The sequence below is a fragment of the Leucopleurus acutus genome, assembly GCF_964270905.1.
Source record: "Leucopleurus acutus genome assembly, chromosome: 14".
Taxonomy (NCBI): domain Eukaryota; kingdom Metazoa; phylum Chordata; class Mammalia; order Artiodactyla; family Delphinidae; genus Leucopleurus; species Leucopleurus acutus.
The window spans coordinates 25,533,062-25,549,608 of record NC_139156.1 but is presented as its reverse complement, the minus strand read 5'-3'; the positions used below and the strand labels follow the sequence as shown (position 1 = coordinate 25,549,608).

The 16,547-nt window shown below is 34.5% G+C and overlaps 1 protein-coding gene across 2 annotated transcripts in view; it reads right to left on the bottom strand.

Annotated features, from left to right (window-relative positions):
- Positions 1-16,547, bottom strand: part of NT5C2 (5'-nucleotidase, cytosolic II) — a 77,301-nt gene that overhangs the window by 41,188 nt on the left and 19,566 nt on the right. Inside the window, exons 1-2 of one of the 2 annotated variants that reach the window (XM_082854456.1) lie at positions 15,668-16,307; positions 3,821-3,894 (exon numbers count right to left, since the gene is read on the bottom strand). In XM_082854456.1, the coding sequence (XP_082710582.1) occupies positions 3,821-3,894; positions 15,668-15,681 (88 nt within the window). In that variant the 5' untranslated portion in view covers positions 15,682-16,307. Of the gene's footprint in view, positions 1-3,820; positions 3,895-15,667; positions 16,308-16,547 lie in introns of those variants that run through there. The other variant, XM_082854455.1, reaches the window with a different exon arrangement.

Below are 16,547 nucleotides of genomic sequence, written 5' to 3'. Positions count from 1 at the left end.
CCTCCCCTCCAAAAAAAAAAGTAAAGTTTAAAGAGAAAGGAGAATTTCATAATTTTGACTGGTTAACATCACTAGTAGTAAGACCTATCAACATTATGTACCCCTGGTATCATGCTCTAAGAAGGGCACATCACTTCTGTGGTATTCTTCCCAAATATGCATAATACTGCAATCTATTCATGAAGAAACATCAGACAAACCCGAATTGTGAAATATTCTACAAAAATACCTAACCAGTACTCTTTGAAGTGTCAAAGCAATGAAAGACGTAGGAAGTGTCACAGAAGTGACAAAGGATATATGACAACTAAATGCAATGTGAGATTCTGGTTTGGATCTTGGATTGGAATAAAGGACTTTAGTGTAAAAATTGAATAAAGTCTGTAGTTCAATTAACAGTACTGTACTAATGTTAATTTCTTGGTTTTTATAATTGTACTACAGTCAACCATGGTCAAGTAAGACGTTACCATTAGGAGAGACTAAAGGCAAACTCTTATTTTTGCAGCTCTTCCATAGGTCTAAAAATATTTGAAAATAAAAAGTTTAAAAAGTTAGGGGTAAAAAAAGAATGAACTGCCTACTGACAGACACACATGAATAAATCACAAAAAAAATTATGCTAAGCAAAAGAAGCCAGAAACAAGAGTACATTAGAATATGATTCCATTTACATGAAATTCTGGAAAGGTAAAATTAATCTGTAGTGACAAAAAGCCCTGAGGCAAAGAGTGGGGCCGGAGAGAGAAGTAACTTCAAAAAGGCAATGAGGGAACTTTCTGGAGTGATGGAAAAATTCTATATCTTGATTGTGGCAGTGGTTACACAGGTGAATACATTTTATCAAACTCAATCTATATACTTAAAATGCATGTATTTTATTGTATGTAACTTATTCCTCAATACAGTTTATTAAAATTTTAAAAATAAGTTCATATTTGAAAGTATTTAACTTGACTTATTAGTGTACATTTTATATTGGGTAAACTAAAATACTATGATTGATTCTTAAACTGATATATTAAAACTTATGCACCCAAATTGTTCATTCAATAAATATTTACTGGGCAACTACTATATGTCAGGCTTTAGGCAACACAAAGGATATAAATGTGAAAAAGAAAGCCCTTACCCTTGAGGAATTCACAGGCCAAAGGGGAGGCATGCAAGTGAACAAAAGCTGCAAGTGACATACAAATTGCTCTGGGGAATGATATAGCAAGGTGTCAGCACTGCACAGAGAAGGCAATGTCTCAGAAAAGTCTTCAGAAAGAATACAGCCCCTTTCCATGAATTCACCCTGTGAGGCTATTACAGTTATTTCAGGGATATTTATCGAAGCTTTCAAAAAACAATTCTTTTAGTCTTGTCTCTCTACTTCATGGCACATTTTTCTGATGAAAAGTCCTTAGCACTTCAAGGGTGCAGTTTGTTTGTTAAAATTACCAAAAGTTATTCACAGACAAATTTAATGAATACCATTCTGGAAAACATGTGACAGTTATGAAGTCAATAAACTTGTTTTCCTACATGCTTTATGAAGTGAAGGCAATACCACAGGGTAGTACCAATGTTTTTCATCCAACATAGAACTGTTGGAAGAATATATAGTCTCTCAAGGGGGCTACTTTAAGGAGCTTTGCCCTTTTGAGTGCTTAAGTCTCAGTTTGTTTGGGGGGGGGGTGCTTATTACTTTGAAATTATACCTCACTATAAACTGTCAATATTCAAAATAATAATTTAAATTTATTATATACATATATATCATATACGTAAACACAATGCTTAATTAAGTTTGAATCGTAGTTCAGCTATATCACAGCTAAATGTTTTTAGACAAAGTCCTTAAAAAATCAGCATCTGCTGTAAAATGAAGACAATAATAGTAGTATCTGCCTCATAGGATTTTGTAAATATTAAATAAGTGATGTGAATGAGATAATCTATGTATTAAATGAAATAACCTATGTAAAACACTTAGAACAGGGCTTGGCATATAATAAGCAGTTAATAAATGTTAATAATTATTGTTACATATAAGCAAGGTATATTAGTGTCTAGACTAAGAGTAAGCATTAAAATATAAAGTGGGATTACAAAAAAAAAAGCATATAAAAAGAAGAAACCGTAAGGTAGCTTTAAAGTTTAGAAACTAAGATTCAGTGACTTTTTTGTTAAACAAGAGAATTCTTTCTTAAATTATTCTATGGGAATATACATTTATCTTAATGTTCAGTAACAAAATGTGCCAGGCACATTACAGGTTTCCAATAAATACTTATTGAATTGAACTACTTCAATACAGTGAGACTGTCTTAATAACCAAGAAAAAAAGTTTGTCACGTTTCAGCCCCATTAACTTCTACTTCTGCTTTAGTTAATATCCCTTTCAGCTGCCAAACTACCTTGCCATTCTTTTCCCTGGAAAGTAGAATTCTAGAAAGGAGAAAGAATGCAAGATTTTCTCCCAATTTGGACAGCAAGATCTACATTGAGAAAGTATAGCGCTTTGAACTGCTTTCTGACAAGTATACCTAAAAGTGTCTGTGTCCAATTAGGAAAATATAAAAGAATCTAACTGCTGCAAAAACAGCTTTAAGGCAATAGAATACCAAATAAATAACAAAGAATACAGAGGGAAGAAAGAGAAATTCAAATCAAGTCAGTGTATATTTTCAATATAGAACTTGTTTGGTAAAATATGATACCCACATATATGTGGAAAGTACCTATAAACTACATGTGTTCATTTTTGTACATTTATATTATTCACTTATATTTATAGCCTAAATTGAACATCAAATTGAGATTTGTTTAATTTGAGATGATATAAACCTTCTAATAATGTTATATAAAGTTTCTGAACATAAGTGAATTAATACATCTTAATGTTTTTGTGTACTTAAAGACAGTATTTTTTAAAGAAAATTTCTGAAAGATTCTTTTCTGAGTGTCACAGTTGTATACATGTGCGTGAACATACATATATGCACATGTGCTCAACTCAGTTCTTCATCCCTACTTTTCTTTTTAGTTTTTTTTTTTAACTGAAGTACAGTTAGTTGATTTACAATGTTGTGTTAGTTTCAGGTGTACAGCAAAGTGATTCAGTTATATATATATATATTCTTTTTCAGATTCTTTTCCATTATAGGTTACTACAAGATACTGAATATAGAATATAGTTCCCTGTGCTATACAGTTGATCCTTGTTCATCCCTACTCCTTCTTAAATTAAATGACATTTTTTTCAGACTGCAAATATTTTAATAAAAAACAGATGCTGCAACTATTGGCTAATATACTGAGTATTTCAAATATATCTCAGATATGAAGGGAAAAACAGCAGAGTGCTGGTGTTTAAGGTCTATTTGATAATGAACAAAGTAATAGCTCTAGTTTTTAAAAAGTCTTTACATAGTATATGTGCAATCACTTCAATAGAAAATCAACACATTTTTCATTTGTCTTAAGAAAATATTAAAAATTTTAACTGATAAACGTTTACCGGTGGTAGAGAGATACAAAATTCCATCCTTGAAGAACAACTTAATAGAGTAAAAGCCAAAGTGCCCAAATATACACAGTAATGTATAATTTCATCATATCATTTCTTACCAGGGTCTCTAAAATAATTTAGCACTTGTTCTACCTATCTCTACAATCTAGATCTCAAGGACATCTGGTAATTTCAATATTCACAAATCTCAGTGAAAAAGATTGAGCTAAATATATGACTACGTCAACAAGTGTTTATTGAATGGCCTACTGTGTTACATCCAAAGTAGTAGTTCTTAAGCAATCAGAAAGTACTACTTACCAGCAAGTGTATAATCCATATCAAAACCAAAACACTTTATTTTTTCCATGGCTAAACTTCGGTTCACAAACACCCTAAAGAAAGGAGCAAAAAATGATATCTCAATTAACACTGAAACAACAACAAAAATTAAGTTCAATGGAATTATTTGTCTATCTTTCTAGAATGCATTTAAATACCAATATTAAGATTCATAATATAAATTATTCAAGTCCTCCTTATACCATAAGTGACATCAGATATTATACAAAAGTACGTAAATTTCCTTATTGTGTCTTGATTTTAATGATGTCATGTACTCAAGTTTTCAGAGAATCAGCTCTCCTTTTCTAAGTCAGACCCCATAAAATAAGCTTATTTCTGAGATTTTATAATTCATTCACTCATTCATTTAGTTTATTTAATAAACAGAGGTTCATTTAAAGCCTACCATATGCCAGACACTAAAGACACAAATATAAACAGATTCATGTGACAAATACTTACTGAATGCCTACTATATGCCAGATACTGTGATATGGAAGAGAACAAAAGAGTACCTGCCCTCATGGAACTTATATTTTAACTTACAATCTCTATCCTTGAGGAATTCAGCATAGCAGGAGAGAGACTTATAAGCAAATAATTATAGCAATTCAATAAATGCTATAAAATAACATGCAGGAGAGAAAACAAGTTGTTTAGAGACCAGATGAGATGTCTGAGCTGATTTTAACAATTAGTAGAAGTTTTCCAGTAGGACAAAGCAAGAAGGGCATTCCAGACAGAATGACAAAGGAAAGACAGGGTTTGTAATGAACCAAAAACCTTTACTGAGGCTGGAGCTGGGTTTTCTTTGGTTTTACTTTTGTTTGTTTTTGCAAACGGAAGTTTTCCAGAGGAGAAGGGAAAGAGGCAACAAAGGTTATGAAGGTAAAAAAAGGATAGCAAGGGTCAAATTAATGAAGACTTTGTATGTCACATTAGAGAGTTTGGACTTTATCCTGCAGGCAAGAACAAATTAGCAGATTTTGATGAAATGAAATAATCAGATTCAAATTTCAGAAAGATCGCTATGAAGACACAGAGAAAACTAAACATATAATAGTATGGTGGATCATCACCATGATGGTGCTTTGTGGCAAGTTTTAATCATCTCTGAAAATAAGGATACCCCCTCCATCTGATCCCAAAGTATGGTGGGCAAAATTACTGAATGGTTTATCCTCTTATTACCAAACCTCTTCTTTGCCTTCATTTCATAAGTAGCTATGAGAAATGAGAATGCTACACATCACCCAGGAAACTTGGTAGAAATAAAGATACCTGGGCTGGGCTTCCTGCATTAACAATATAGGTCAGTAGTCTCCAAAGAGGAGTGACTGCACCTGGGGATACAGAAACTCCACTGGGATACAGAAGAAAATATTACAGCTTCTACTCAAATTTATCTCATCATTTTAAAATGTCTAATTTGTGTATGTTTTCTACTACATACAAGTAAGAATAGTAGTATAGGTAATTTGTAAATAAGCACACACAGGGATGAATGCTCCATATTTTAACTGTGAAATACTCAAGAGTTTGGAAACCACTAATCTAGATAATGACTTTTTAAAAAAACTTCACCAACTCAAATATTACTGTTTTAAACTTTATTAGAAAACTTTTCCTCTCATCTCAGAATGTATGTACCAATTTTATTTTATTATTTTTTTAACTTTTTATTTTATATTCGAGTATAGGCAATTGACGATGTTGTGACAGTTTCAGATGCACAGCAAAGGGACTCAGCCATATATATGCATGTATCCATTCTCCCCCATACTGCCCTCCCATCCAGGCTGCCACATAACACTAAGCAGAGCTCCCTGATATGCACTAATTTTAAATGCAGACAAATAATCAAATATTTGCTTAAAAATATTTTAATAGGGCTTCCCTGGTGGCGCAGTGGTTGAGAATCTGCCTGCTAATGCAGGGGACACGGGTTCGAGCCCTGGTCTGGGAGGATCCCACATGCCACGGAGCTACTAGGCCCGTGAGCCACAACTACTGAGCCTGCGCATCTGGAGCCTGTACTCCGCAACAAGAGAGGCCGTGATAGTGAGAGGCCCCTGCACCGCGATGAAGAGTAGCCCCCGCTTGCCACAACTAGAGAAAGCCCTCGCACAGAAACGAAGACCCAACACAGCATGCATAAATAAATAAATAAATAAACAAACAAACAAACTAACTAACTCCTACCCCCAACAACAAAAAATTTATTTTAATAGGGGACTTAAAAATCAATAGGTCCTTGAATTCAGAAATGTTATCTTCTAAAAAATATGAAAATCATTACTTATCTCATAGTGCGCTATGCACACTAGATTAGCTTTATAAAACTCTTAGTTCCTGAGAGAGCTGTTATATAAAACATCTACACTTTCTTTCCCTTAGAAAACCTGGTATTCTGTAAAATCAACATTTACTTTGATTAGGTTAATAATGGACGGGAGGGGAAGGGTAGGGAATAGCTGAAAGATACAGGGAACTAGAGGATAAATGACACCTACCCAAATCTTTAAAAAAAAAAAAAAAAAACCCAAACTCCAACTATATCACCATGACCCTTCTACCACTTCATCAAACTTCACTCTATTTCTACTGATTGGAGCATCTACTTTATTATCACCTTTTTCCAGTTATATAAATCCTTATGAAGGCACAAGAGAGGGAAAAGACACCGAGTAATGGTTTTAACTCTGGAAACACACTGAAGCTCAGGCTTTTCAAACACACTCTCAATTCAGGCTAGGGGGCCAACGGGATCAAATCCTTGATCAGAGCCCAAACAGCTGACATGCCTAAAATATTCTATGGGAATTCAGGCAGGAACAGACTGGGAAGATTTTTCTTTCCAGGAGAGATGTATGTGGAGCCACATAATAAAAGAAACAGTTTTGATTCTGATAGCAGAATGATGCAAGCTGGTTTTAGGCACAGCTAAAGTCACAGAAAAAAAAGATACTTTGCTAGTATCACTCAATCACTGATAAAGGTAGAAAGAAACTATCAACAGACCCAGTTAGATAGTTTACCTGTTTCTTTCTCATCCAGAAGAGAGGTTAAGCCTGTATTCCTTTTCATATTTTTTAAGGATATAGAGATCATAATGTACCTTAGGTATTATCCAGAGAAACTCTGGGAATGATATATATCAGGAATAAGAAAATCTGTTTTTTCTGTGAAAATAATCGTTGCTAAATATCCATCAAATCACACTCTTTCCTTGTTGACTAACTGGTCACTTGATTCAATCAACACATTTGTTGAATGCTTATTACAAAGCAAGTACCATTTTATGACATATATCCTAGAAGCTGTCCTTTAGGGAGTAGCTAAAACTATCAAAGACTTTCTAGGTGTCTAAAATTAGAAAATAACACATTTTTCTATGAAACCAAATATCCTTTATCTTTTCATTTTCATTTAAAATAAGTACCCTCACCCACAGAAGCAACTCCTGAATTTAAAAAAGAAACAATCACTCCTGTCTCCCCGTCTAATTTATTCCTATTACGAAACAGAAAAACTTCACATATATTCTCATCTCGCCTTTTCTTTCCCTAATTTATGCTACAACATGGGAGATGGGGCCAACAGGGAATTAAATCTAATTCGTACATGAATATCTAAAGTGCATAAGCAAAGCTATGATGACAAAATGGAACAGCTGCATTATAGAGAACTGTAGTAATATATATGCTACGATTTACAAAGATAATAAACATGCAAATGCTGAAAGTATGCACTGACTTCAGCAGAGAGGCAGCCTTGAGCCAGAAATACCACATCTCCAGAACATAGTCTTAAAGAGAAACTGATCTCTTGGCCTCAAACTCATAACTATTCTTTATTATTATAATAAAAGAAAGTGTTAGGTACTATATCAATTAAAAGACTGGCTCACTGTTCCACCACACATTTAAAATGAAAATATCCTATCTGCTTGGGGAATCCAAAACTTTCTATTGGTCCCAGGACCCTGACTGTATCTTTGTCAATGCCAGTCAACTTGTGTCACTTTTCTAAATTATTAACCAGTGGAACATACTCCACCTCTATCTTCAAGAGCCTGAATATATTTGTGAAACTTTCCGAAGCTTGCTTTAAATAAAGCACAAAGTTGCCACCCTAGAAAGCATGACTGAACTAAGCATCCAACCTTAAAATGCAATTATCAGCCAGAAATTCCTACATACTAAGTCATTTGCAAGATATAGATTTGAGCATTAAAACAAGAGACACAATCTTTAGGAGACAGACCCAGAAACACTATAAAACCAGGCACAGACTTCAACACAAAGACAAACGTAACCGTTTTTACTATCATATAACACTGCAGTAAGGCATAAAACTTGAAGAAATGCTATCCAAATAAATATAGATATTAATCAAAAGAAACAGGACTATCAATATAATGTGCTTTAAGAACAGGGATCTAGTATTCTTACACTTAATGAACATGCAATTTACTAAATTTGGAATTTTGTAAATAGCAAACCCTTAATGGTTTTGAGATTTAACTCATAATTCAAAGCAGTATTACCTCATCTGTCACTGGTTGCCGTTCTGCAAAGTGTACAACTATCAGAGTCAACTAGTTCTTGAAGTCACATAACAAAATTCTTCTTCAAGACCTTAGTATAATTTTTTGTGTGTGACTTTAACCTTACTTCAAAAAGACTGTTTTAGTCTGAAACAGGCCCCCTCAACAGCATGTATCTTCTGAGACAGTGTTGGAGAAAACACCTCTGTGTCTAATTTAACTTGTCATTGGATATCACTGTTGCTCCACACAAATCCATTTGGAATAGAATTTCTTTGGCACTGGTGAACTTTATCCCTAGCTCCTCCCCCTGCCTAAGAGTCACAAGTTCCTGGCCAAAGGCCCAATAACAGTTACTGCAACAATAAATGAGAATAAGGATACAAGTAAAAAATCTTCCTAGGCATGTTTTGGTTATGGGTTTGTGTAATTATATTACTCAAAGTTTGTTGCAATCAAAGAAAAGAAAAAGTTACAATGCTTTTTGGAGACTGCCAAATTTAGATTACCAACCAAATGGGGTGTGTGTGTGTGTGTGTGTGTGTGTGTGTGTGTGTGTGTGTGTGTGTGTGTGTGTGTGTGTGTGTGTGTGAATTAACAGAAAAATGCTATAATGTGAATTTTTGTTTAGTATCTTTTCTCCCCAACTAATTTATATTTCTGCTATGGCACTCTCATTTTCCCCTCAAGCCTAAAATCTAGTTAACATCTTTTGATTCTTTCCTCTCCCCCAAATCCATATCATCTCACTTGCCTTCATTTAAATTTCCAAATGTCTCTAATCCAGATCTTCCATTCAACTTAAACTGCTAACAATTTGTCCAGGTCCTCATTAACTCTCCAGCAATCATCTCCCAATTGCTGTGCCTGCATACTAATGCCAAATTAATTGCTTTGAAGTAGTGCTACTCAAAGTGTGGTCCACAGACTAATGCTGGTTTGTGAAGTGCTGTTAGTAATTCAAGAAATTGCAAGTATTTAGAAACTTTTATAGCAATTCGACAAAAAACTTTTGTTTGTTGAACACAGTAACAAAAAATGTATACTTACATTTTATGTTTTCATTTTTCTAGTAATTCATTTTTATTATAAGTGTATCAATTTGAAACAGAATAGAATTAAAAAAAAAAAAAACTGGTCCTCTAACATACATGAGAAGCACTGTCCTAATGCCCAGCTCTATAATCACCTACTTAATAACCTTTAGACATTCCTCACTACCTACCACCAGACTAATATATTACAAATTTTTGTATCTTCAAGGAGTTCAAAGCCTTGGAAAGATGGAGATCTTTCCAAAATCAGTTTTATCTCATGTTGCTCCACATCATGCACCATTTGCTCTAATAATCAAAATGAACTACTTGTTATTTCCTAAAAGTGCCCTGAGGTTTTGTTTATACTGTTCCCCATACCTGAAATGACCTTCTCAGTTATCTCTATCTTATTTTTCAAGACCCAGCAATTTCAAGTGATTTCTTTAAGAAATTATTCTGGCCATGCCAGAGAACTATGTAACAGTGATGCCTCTGGGTCTCAGATTACTTTTTTAGTTAATGAAAGAGATTTCACCAACAACTAAAATTCTATAAAGTTGTGATCCGTGTGAGCAGTATGAATACTCAAAATCATTTATTTCTATATTTTATCATATACATAAAGTATGTGTTTAATTCTCTTATTCTTTACTGGATTATAAACTTTGAGGCCAGGATTTATTGCCTTCCCAAAAACTAGCATACGGCCTGGTAAAGACCGGACACAGTATTTAATACAACTAAAAATTAAATTTAAACTAAACCCTTAATAGCAATTAGTGGTTGCCAGAGGCTGTGGGGGAGAGGGAATGGGGAGTTTCCCTTGGGGGATAATAAAAAATGTTCTAAAATGAGAGAGTGCTGTTGGCTGCACAACTCTTGTGAATATACTAAAACCACTGAATTGTACTCTTTAAAGGGTGAACTGAATGGTATATGAACTATATCTCAATAAAGCTGTTCTTTAAAAAAACATAATGGCAAGACCTCATTCTGCCTTTATGTCTCCATTCTTCAGTAAAAGAATGGCAGTGATTAAAAAAAAAAAGAAAAAGAAAAAGGGGGCTTCCCTGGTGGCGCAGTGGTTGAGAATCTGCCTGCCAATGCAGGGGATCCGGGTTCGAGCCCTGGTCTGGGAGGATCCCACATGCCGCGGAGCAACTAGGCCCGTGAGCCACAACTACTGAGCCTGCGCGTCTGGAGCTTGTGCTCCGAAACAAGAGAGGCTGCGACAGTGAGAGGCCCGCACACCGCGATGAAGAGTGGCCCCCGCTCGCCGCAACTAGAGAAAGCCCACACACAGAAACGAAGACCCAACACAGCCAAAAATAAATAAATAAATTTAAAAAGAAAGATAAAAACTTTCTAATTTATGAAATGGATTCTTAAAAATTCAAAGTTTAAATACCATGGATATACAGACACAACAAGAAATTTTAGACATTATAAAAACAAAAGTCATTTAAGCATAAGTTTTTGTCTTCATAAATTTGCAGCCAATAACTTCTTACTAATTTGTCTGAATATTTTCTCTGAGGATCATCCTCAGGGGGGATACATTTTGTTTATCAGATTATATCATGAGAATAGTACCCTGTACTTTCAAAGTCTGAACAAGCATATTATCATTTCTAAAATAATACGTGAATTAATTATAATATTAATTTTTCTCAAATACTCAATATAAATAAGTTCCAGTGAAAAGAAGAGAATGTGGAGGCATGCACAGAACAAAATTAAAGATGATTAAAATTTAAGATGCCATCAATTGTAAAACTCACCCATATTATATGTCACTAGCAAAGGGCAAGGGGGGTAGGTGGGAGGGATGCCCAAGAAAAGTCAGCCTCATAAAGCTAGGATTATCAAAGGGCAATACCCATAATACAAGGAAAAAGGAGAAATAAACCTGCAACAAAGAAAAAGCATATAAGGACATTTGTACATCTCAGCCTTGACAGTGAGTCCAAGGAACGGGAAAATCCTCCCCCTGAGAATTTGAACAATTAAGTCAGGTAGGTTTGTGGTCTGAATTTACACTACCAGGGTGGTTAACACTGCCCCTAAGTGACTGAGAGAAATAAAATATTTTCTAGAAGAAATCAACTTAATTCTAGGTGGTATATTGCTAGATGTAGCCCAAATTCAGAGATGTCTAAATGTGAAAAAAAAAATGTGTATCTTAAAAGCGATAAAAGACTAAGAGTAGTGATCATGCTATCTTTCCCCCAAAGACTTCAAAGCATACTTTAAGGAGATTCTCTTTAAGAAATAGACATTAAAATTCCCTTCACCTTCAATCTCAAATGAAGAAACTGCAGTAATGAGAGCAGAATGGTGGGGAATAAAAAAGAGGACTAACAAATGAAGAATACATAAATTAAGGGAGAAACCAGAAACCATGTCAGTACTTCTGAAAATAAATTTACTGTTCTAAAATCTCAGTTGAATTAAAAACAGGTTTTTCCAATCTTTTTTCCTATTTCCCCTTAAATTCTTTTTTACTTTTTCTCCCCAATTTTTAAAAATAAAAACCAGTGTATAGAAGATAATTTATAAAATGCAGCAAAATATTAAGGTAGAATTCTGTGGGATAAAAATTAGAGAAGAAAATATGTTTATCCATGTTATCATTAGGCCAAATTAACAAGTGTACTGACTGTACCTATAATGGAAAAGAGAGGTCAAAATCTAGAATTTAAAATAAAAGCAAATGCCAAAACTGATTCTGGCCTCTCATTTAAAGGACAATAACTCTAGTAATAAAAGGCTTTCTAACAGCTTTAGAAGACTAGAGTTCAATCATGACACTGAAAGGAGAATGCATTTTTCCTTGCATTACACATCCTAGGGCACCTGTATCTTCCCAAATATATTCCCCTGAATATACATAAACAATAACTGTTTTATTTACAGAATTTTAAATAAACAAGTTGAGGTATATACTTTATTGAGGTATAATTCACTTAAAGTGAAATTCACCCATCTTAAGTGCGAAGTTTGGTGAGTTTTGGCAATTGTATACACTCATGTAACAACTACCCCAATCAACCCAAAATATTCCCTCATGTCCTTCTGCAATACCCGCCCCAACCCATGGCCCCAGACTACCACTGATCTATGCTTTCTGTCACTAGAGCTTTCAGATAAATGGAATCAAACACCATGTAGTCTGCGTCTGGTCATTTTTCTTAGCACAATACTTCTGAGGCTCATTCATGTTGTTAGATGTATCAAAAATTAGCTCTGACTTCCCTGGTGGCACAGTGGTTGGGAGTCCACCTGCCAATGCAGGGGACACGGGTTCGAGCCCTGGTCCGGGGGATCCCGCATGCCACAGAGCAGCTTGGCCCATGCGCACCACAGCTGCTGAGCCTGCGCTCTGGAGCCCACGGGCCACAACTGTTAAGCCCGTGAGCCATGAATGCTGCGGCCCGCGTGCCGGGAGCCCGTGCTGTACAACAAGAGAAGCCACTACAATGAGAGGCTCACACACTGCAGCAAAAAGTGGCCCCCGCTCTCCCCAACTGCAGAGAGCCCGTGCGTAGCAGCAAAGACCCAAGACAGACAGACAGACAGACAGACATAAATAAATAAATAAACTTGTTTTTAAAAAAATTTGTTCTTTTATTCCTGAGTAGTATTCCATTGCATGGATATACCACAATTTGTTTACCCATTCAGTTAATGCATATTTTGAGTTGTTCCCAGTTTTTGGCTATTGTAAATAATGATGCTATGAACACTCATGTACAAATCTGTGTGGGTATACGCTTTCATTTCTCTTGGAGTAAATACCTAGAAGTGGACTCATTAGTTCATTAGTAAGTATATGTTTAACTTTAAAAGACATTGCCAAAATGTTTTTTTATTCTGCATTCTCATACAAAATGCGTGAGAATTCCAGTTGCTCCACATGTCAGTGTTTTTAATTTTAGTCATTCTAGTGGGTCTGCAGTGATATATCACTGTAGTTTTAATCTGTATTTCCCTAATGACTAATAATGTAGAGCATCTTTTCAAGTGCTTATTGGCCATGTCTTTTTGTGTGAAGAACCATTTATAAACTGGTTTGTCTCATTATCGTGTTATAAGAATTCTTCATATATTTTGGATAAAGTAAGTCCTCTATCAGATACATATGTACTGAGAATATTTTCTCCCAGTCTATGGCTTGCCCTTTCATTTTCCTAACGTTGTCTTTCAAAAAGCAGAGGGTTTTAAAAAAATTTTGATGAAGCTCAATTTATCAGTTTTGTCTTCCACGTTTTAATTTTTTTATGTATTTTTTCTGAGAAGTCTTTACCTAATTCACAAACATTTTCACCTACACTTTACTTTTAACTTTTATATTTAAGTCTATGATCCTTTTTGTGGTATTTTTAATATACGGTTGAGGCAAAGGTTGAGGTTCATTTTTTTCTATATGAATGTTTAGTTGTTTCAGCACATCTGTTACAAAGACTAACCTTTTGCCATTGAATTACCATAGCCTCATTACCGAAAATCAATTGACTATATATGTGTGGGTCTACAAATTCCCTATTAGGTTTCATGATCTATATATATCTATCCTTACACTAATACCACACTATCTTGATTACCATAGGTTTACATAAGGCTCAAGTATAATTTTTGATGATTTAACTCTATTAACAATCCTTTCTCATTACTATTAGGGAAATATTTTATAGCTATCAAAATATCACACATACCAAAATTCTGAATATACGAATTCTTTTCATCCCAAAGTAGAAGATTTATCCATTTATTTCTAAAGGTAGCAAAGGAAAATAAAAGCTAACCCATTTCATATATATGATCCATGCATTTCAAATGCACTTGTTCATTACCTATTCAGGCAGTATAAGAACTGCCCCATGGGCCCCTAGAAATAAATCTAAAAGAATATCTCAGGCCTTATGGTGTCCTCTGACTTATACAGAGCCCTTTCTAAATAACCAATTCTAGCATATGTTTTACCATAGGGGAGAAAGTAGTACTAATTTTGATTGCATCTAAAAATATAGTTCTTCTTAAATCTATAAACCAGCTTTATAAACAACCACTTGTACAAGCCTGACAAATATTACCAGCATCCATGATAATACTTATCATAAAAATTGTTTAACAAAAACTGCAAATTTGTAGCCAGTGCTGGAAGGAAAGAAAACATACAAACCTGAAGAGGCAGTCCTCTCATAATTTTCACATTTAAAGAAACCTTAAAATTCTAGTGATGTCATGAGAGGTCTAAAAATAATACAGAATTATTTATACCCATGGCTGTTCTCTTTACCCAATAATGAGGTTTTAAAATAGCAGTAAAATGGGCCAATTTTATTCTGCTCATCATCAATACATGATTAGATTAAAATAAATTCTAAACACGAGGCTATGAAACTATTTCAAAATTTCTATTAGAAAAAAAATTAAGAGCTTCAAGAAAATAAAAATTTAAATTGCACTGTATTCTTAAAGACTTATTTTTGAGGGAATCTATGTCCTATGTGATCAAAGGGAATGTCTCTCTAAAATTAACCAGGTCTAGTTATGCTTGAAGGCTAGAAATGAGAGAATTAACAGTATGCAGCTATTAACTGACATGTCACCTATTATAGTGGTCACAAAAAGAATATCAATAATAATTCAGACTCTGAAACATAAGAGAAAATAATATAAAGACAACAAAAAAACCTAACACAGAACTATTTTATATTGCAAAATAAAGATGAATAGGGGATTCCACTTGAAATTATTTTTTGTCTACACTGCCCAGAAAGAAAACAAAATCACTGGCTGCTTTTCAATCTTTCACACCACTTTCTAAAGGTACAAATTATTTTAAAATGCATTTGAATTTTTAAACTTCATGCATTTCTATGTAAAATTCTTTGGTAAGATACTACTGCTTGCTTCCAATCTTCAAAAACACTTTCTACTGAAAAACAAAATGAGTTTACCACAGGGTAAACAGGGTGCTTATATCTCACTAAATTTCTATTAAGATCATCCATCCTCAATGCAGTCTTTCAAAATAGCAACAGTAACTTTACAGCAGATTACATGTGAAACACTAACAATGTAAACTTTCAGCTGAATTTCTTTCAATCTCTCACCCCCCCATCTCCACTCTCAGACTGGTAGCACTGCTTATTAATCTCCCAATTCACTCAGATGACTAGAACATCTCTTCACTGAGAAAAATGAGGAGAAAAGAATAATAAACTCACTTACCCTTCCTTAGACATTCTCAAAGATCTACTTCCTCTGGAAGAGAATACAGGATCAACAAACAAGCTTCACTGATCTCTAGAGAACTGTAGCTCATTTGTTAAAGCACAGAGAACTCAGGCCCTGAGAGGCCCAACAAATTTGGGCATGATGCCGAACCCTAACCAGGCAATATCTCAGAGACCAATATCCTCAGCTTTAAATACTTGAAAACCAAAGAATAATAGGAAAAAATTGGAGAGCAGGAAAAATAACTAATGGTCTGAACTGTGTAAGACTGGCCTGTTTAGGAAGGAGACAATCCAAATGGTAAGTTCCCGTAAGAGACAGGAATCGTTACTGGCAAACACACAGAAAAAGCAAATTTACCCCCTAATGAGGCCCGCCAACAGTACGCAAACAATGTGAGTTTCACAGAACGGAGCAGCCCTAGTCAGTCCAAATCATTTAGTTTACTCTGGGAGAAAAAAACAAACAAACAAACAAAAACCCAACATAATACTATGTTTTAATTATCAGTTTAGTTATTTCCTCCCCTTAGAAAATGAACAATGTTAACTACAAGAGAAGGAAGTATTTATGTGCCGATCATATTACAGGAGGAACCTAAAGTATTTCCACACTGTGGTCTTTTTTTCTGATCATTAACTGCTTTTAAGGAAAACATCTGTGTTCACATATATTTTACCCAAATGTCTGAAAATTTCAGCCCATGTGAAAAGAAATTTACAGATCTTTGGCATGTGGGGGATATACCCAGAACATTCTAAAAGTTAATTCCAAATCTTAGAGCAAGCTGAAGCTTGAAAGAAAAACATCTGCAACATTCCTGCCTCCTGACCAATATAATGCATAGGGATTATGCAACATGGGAAGAAATAAA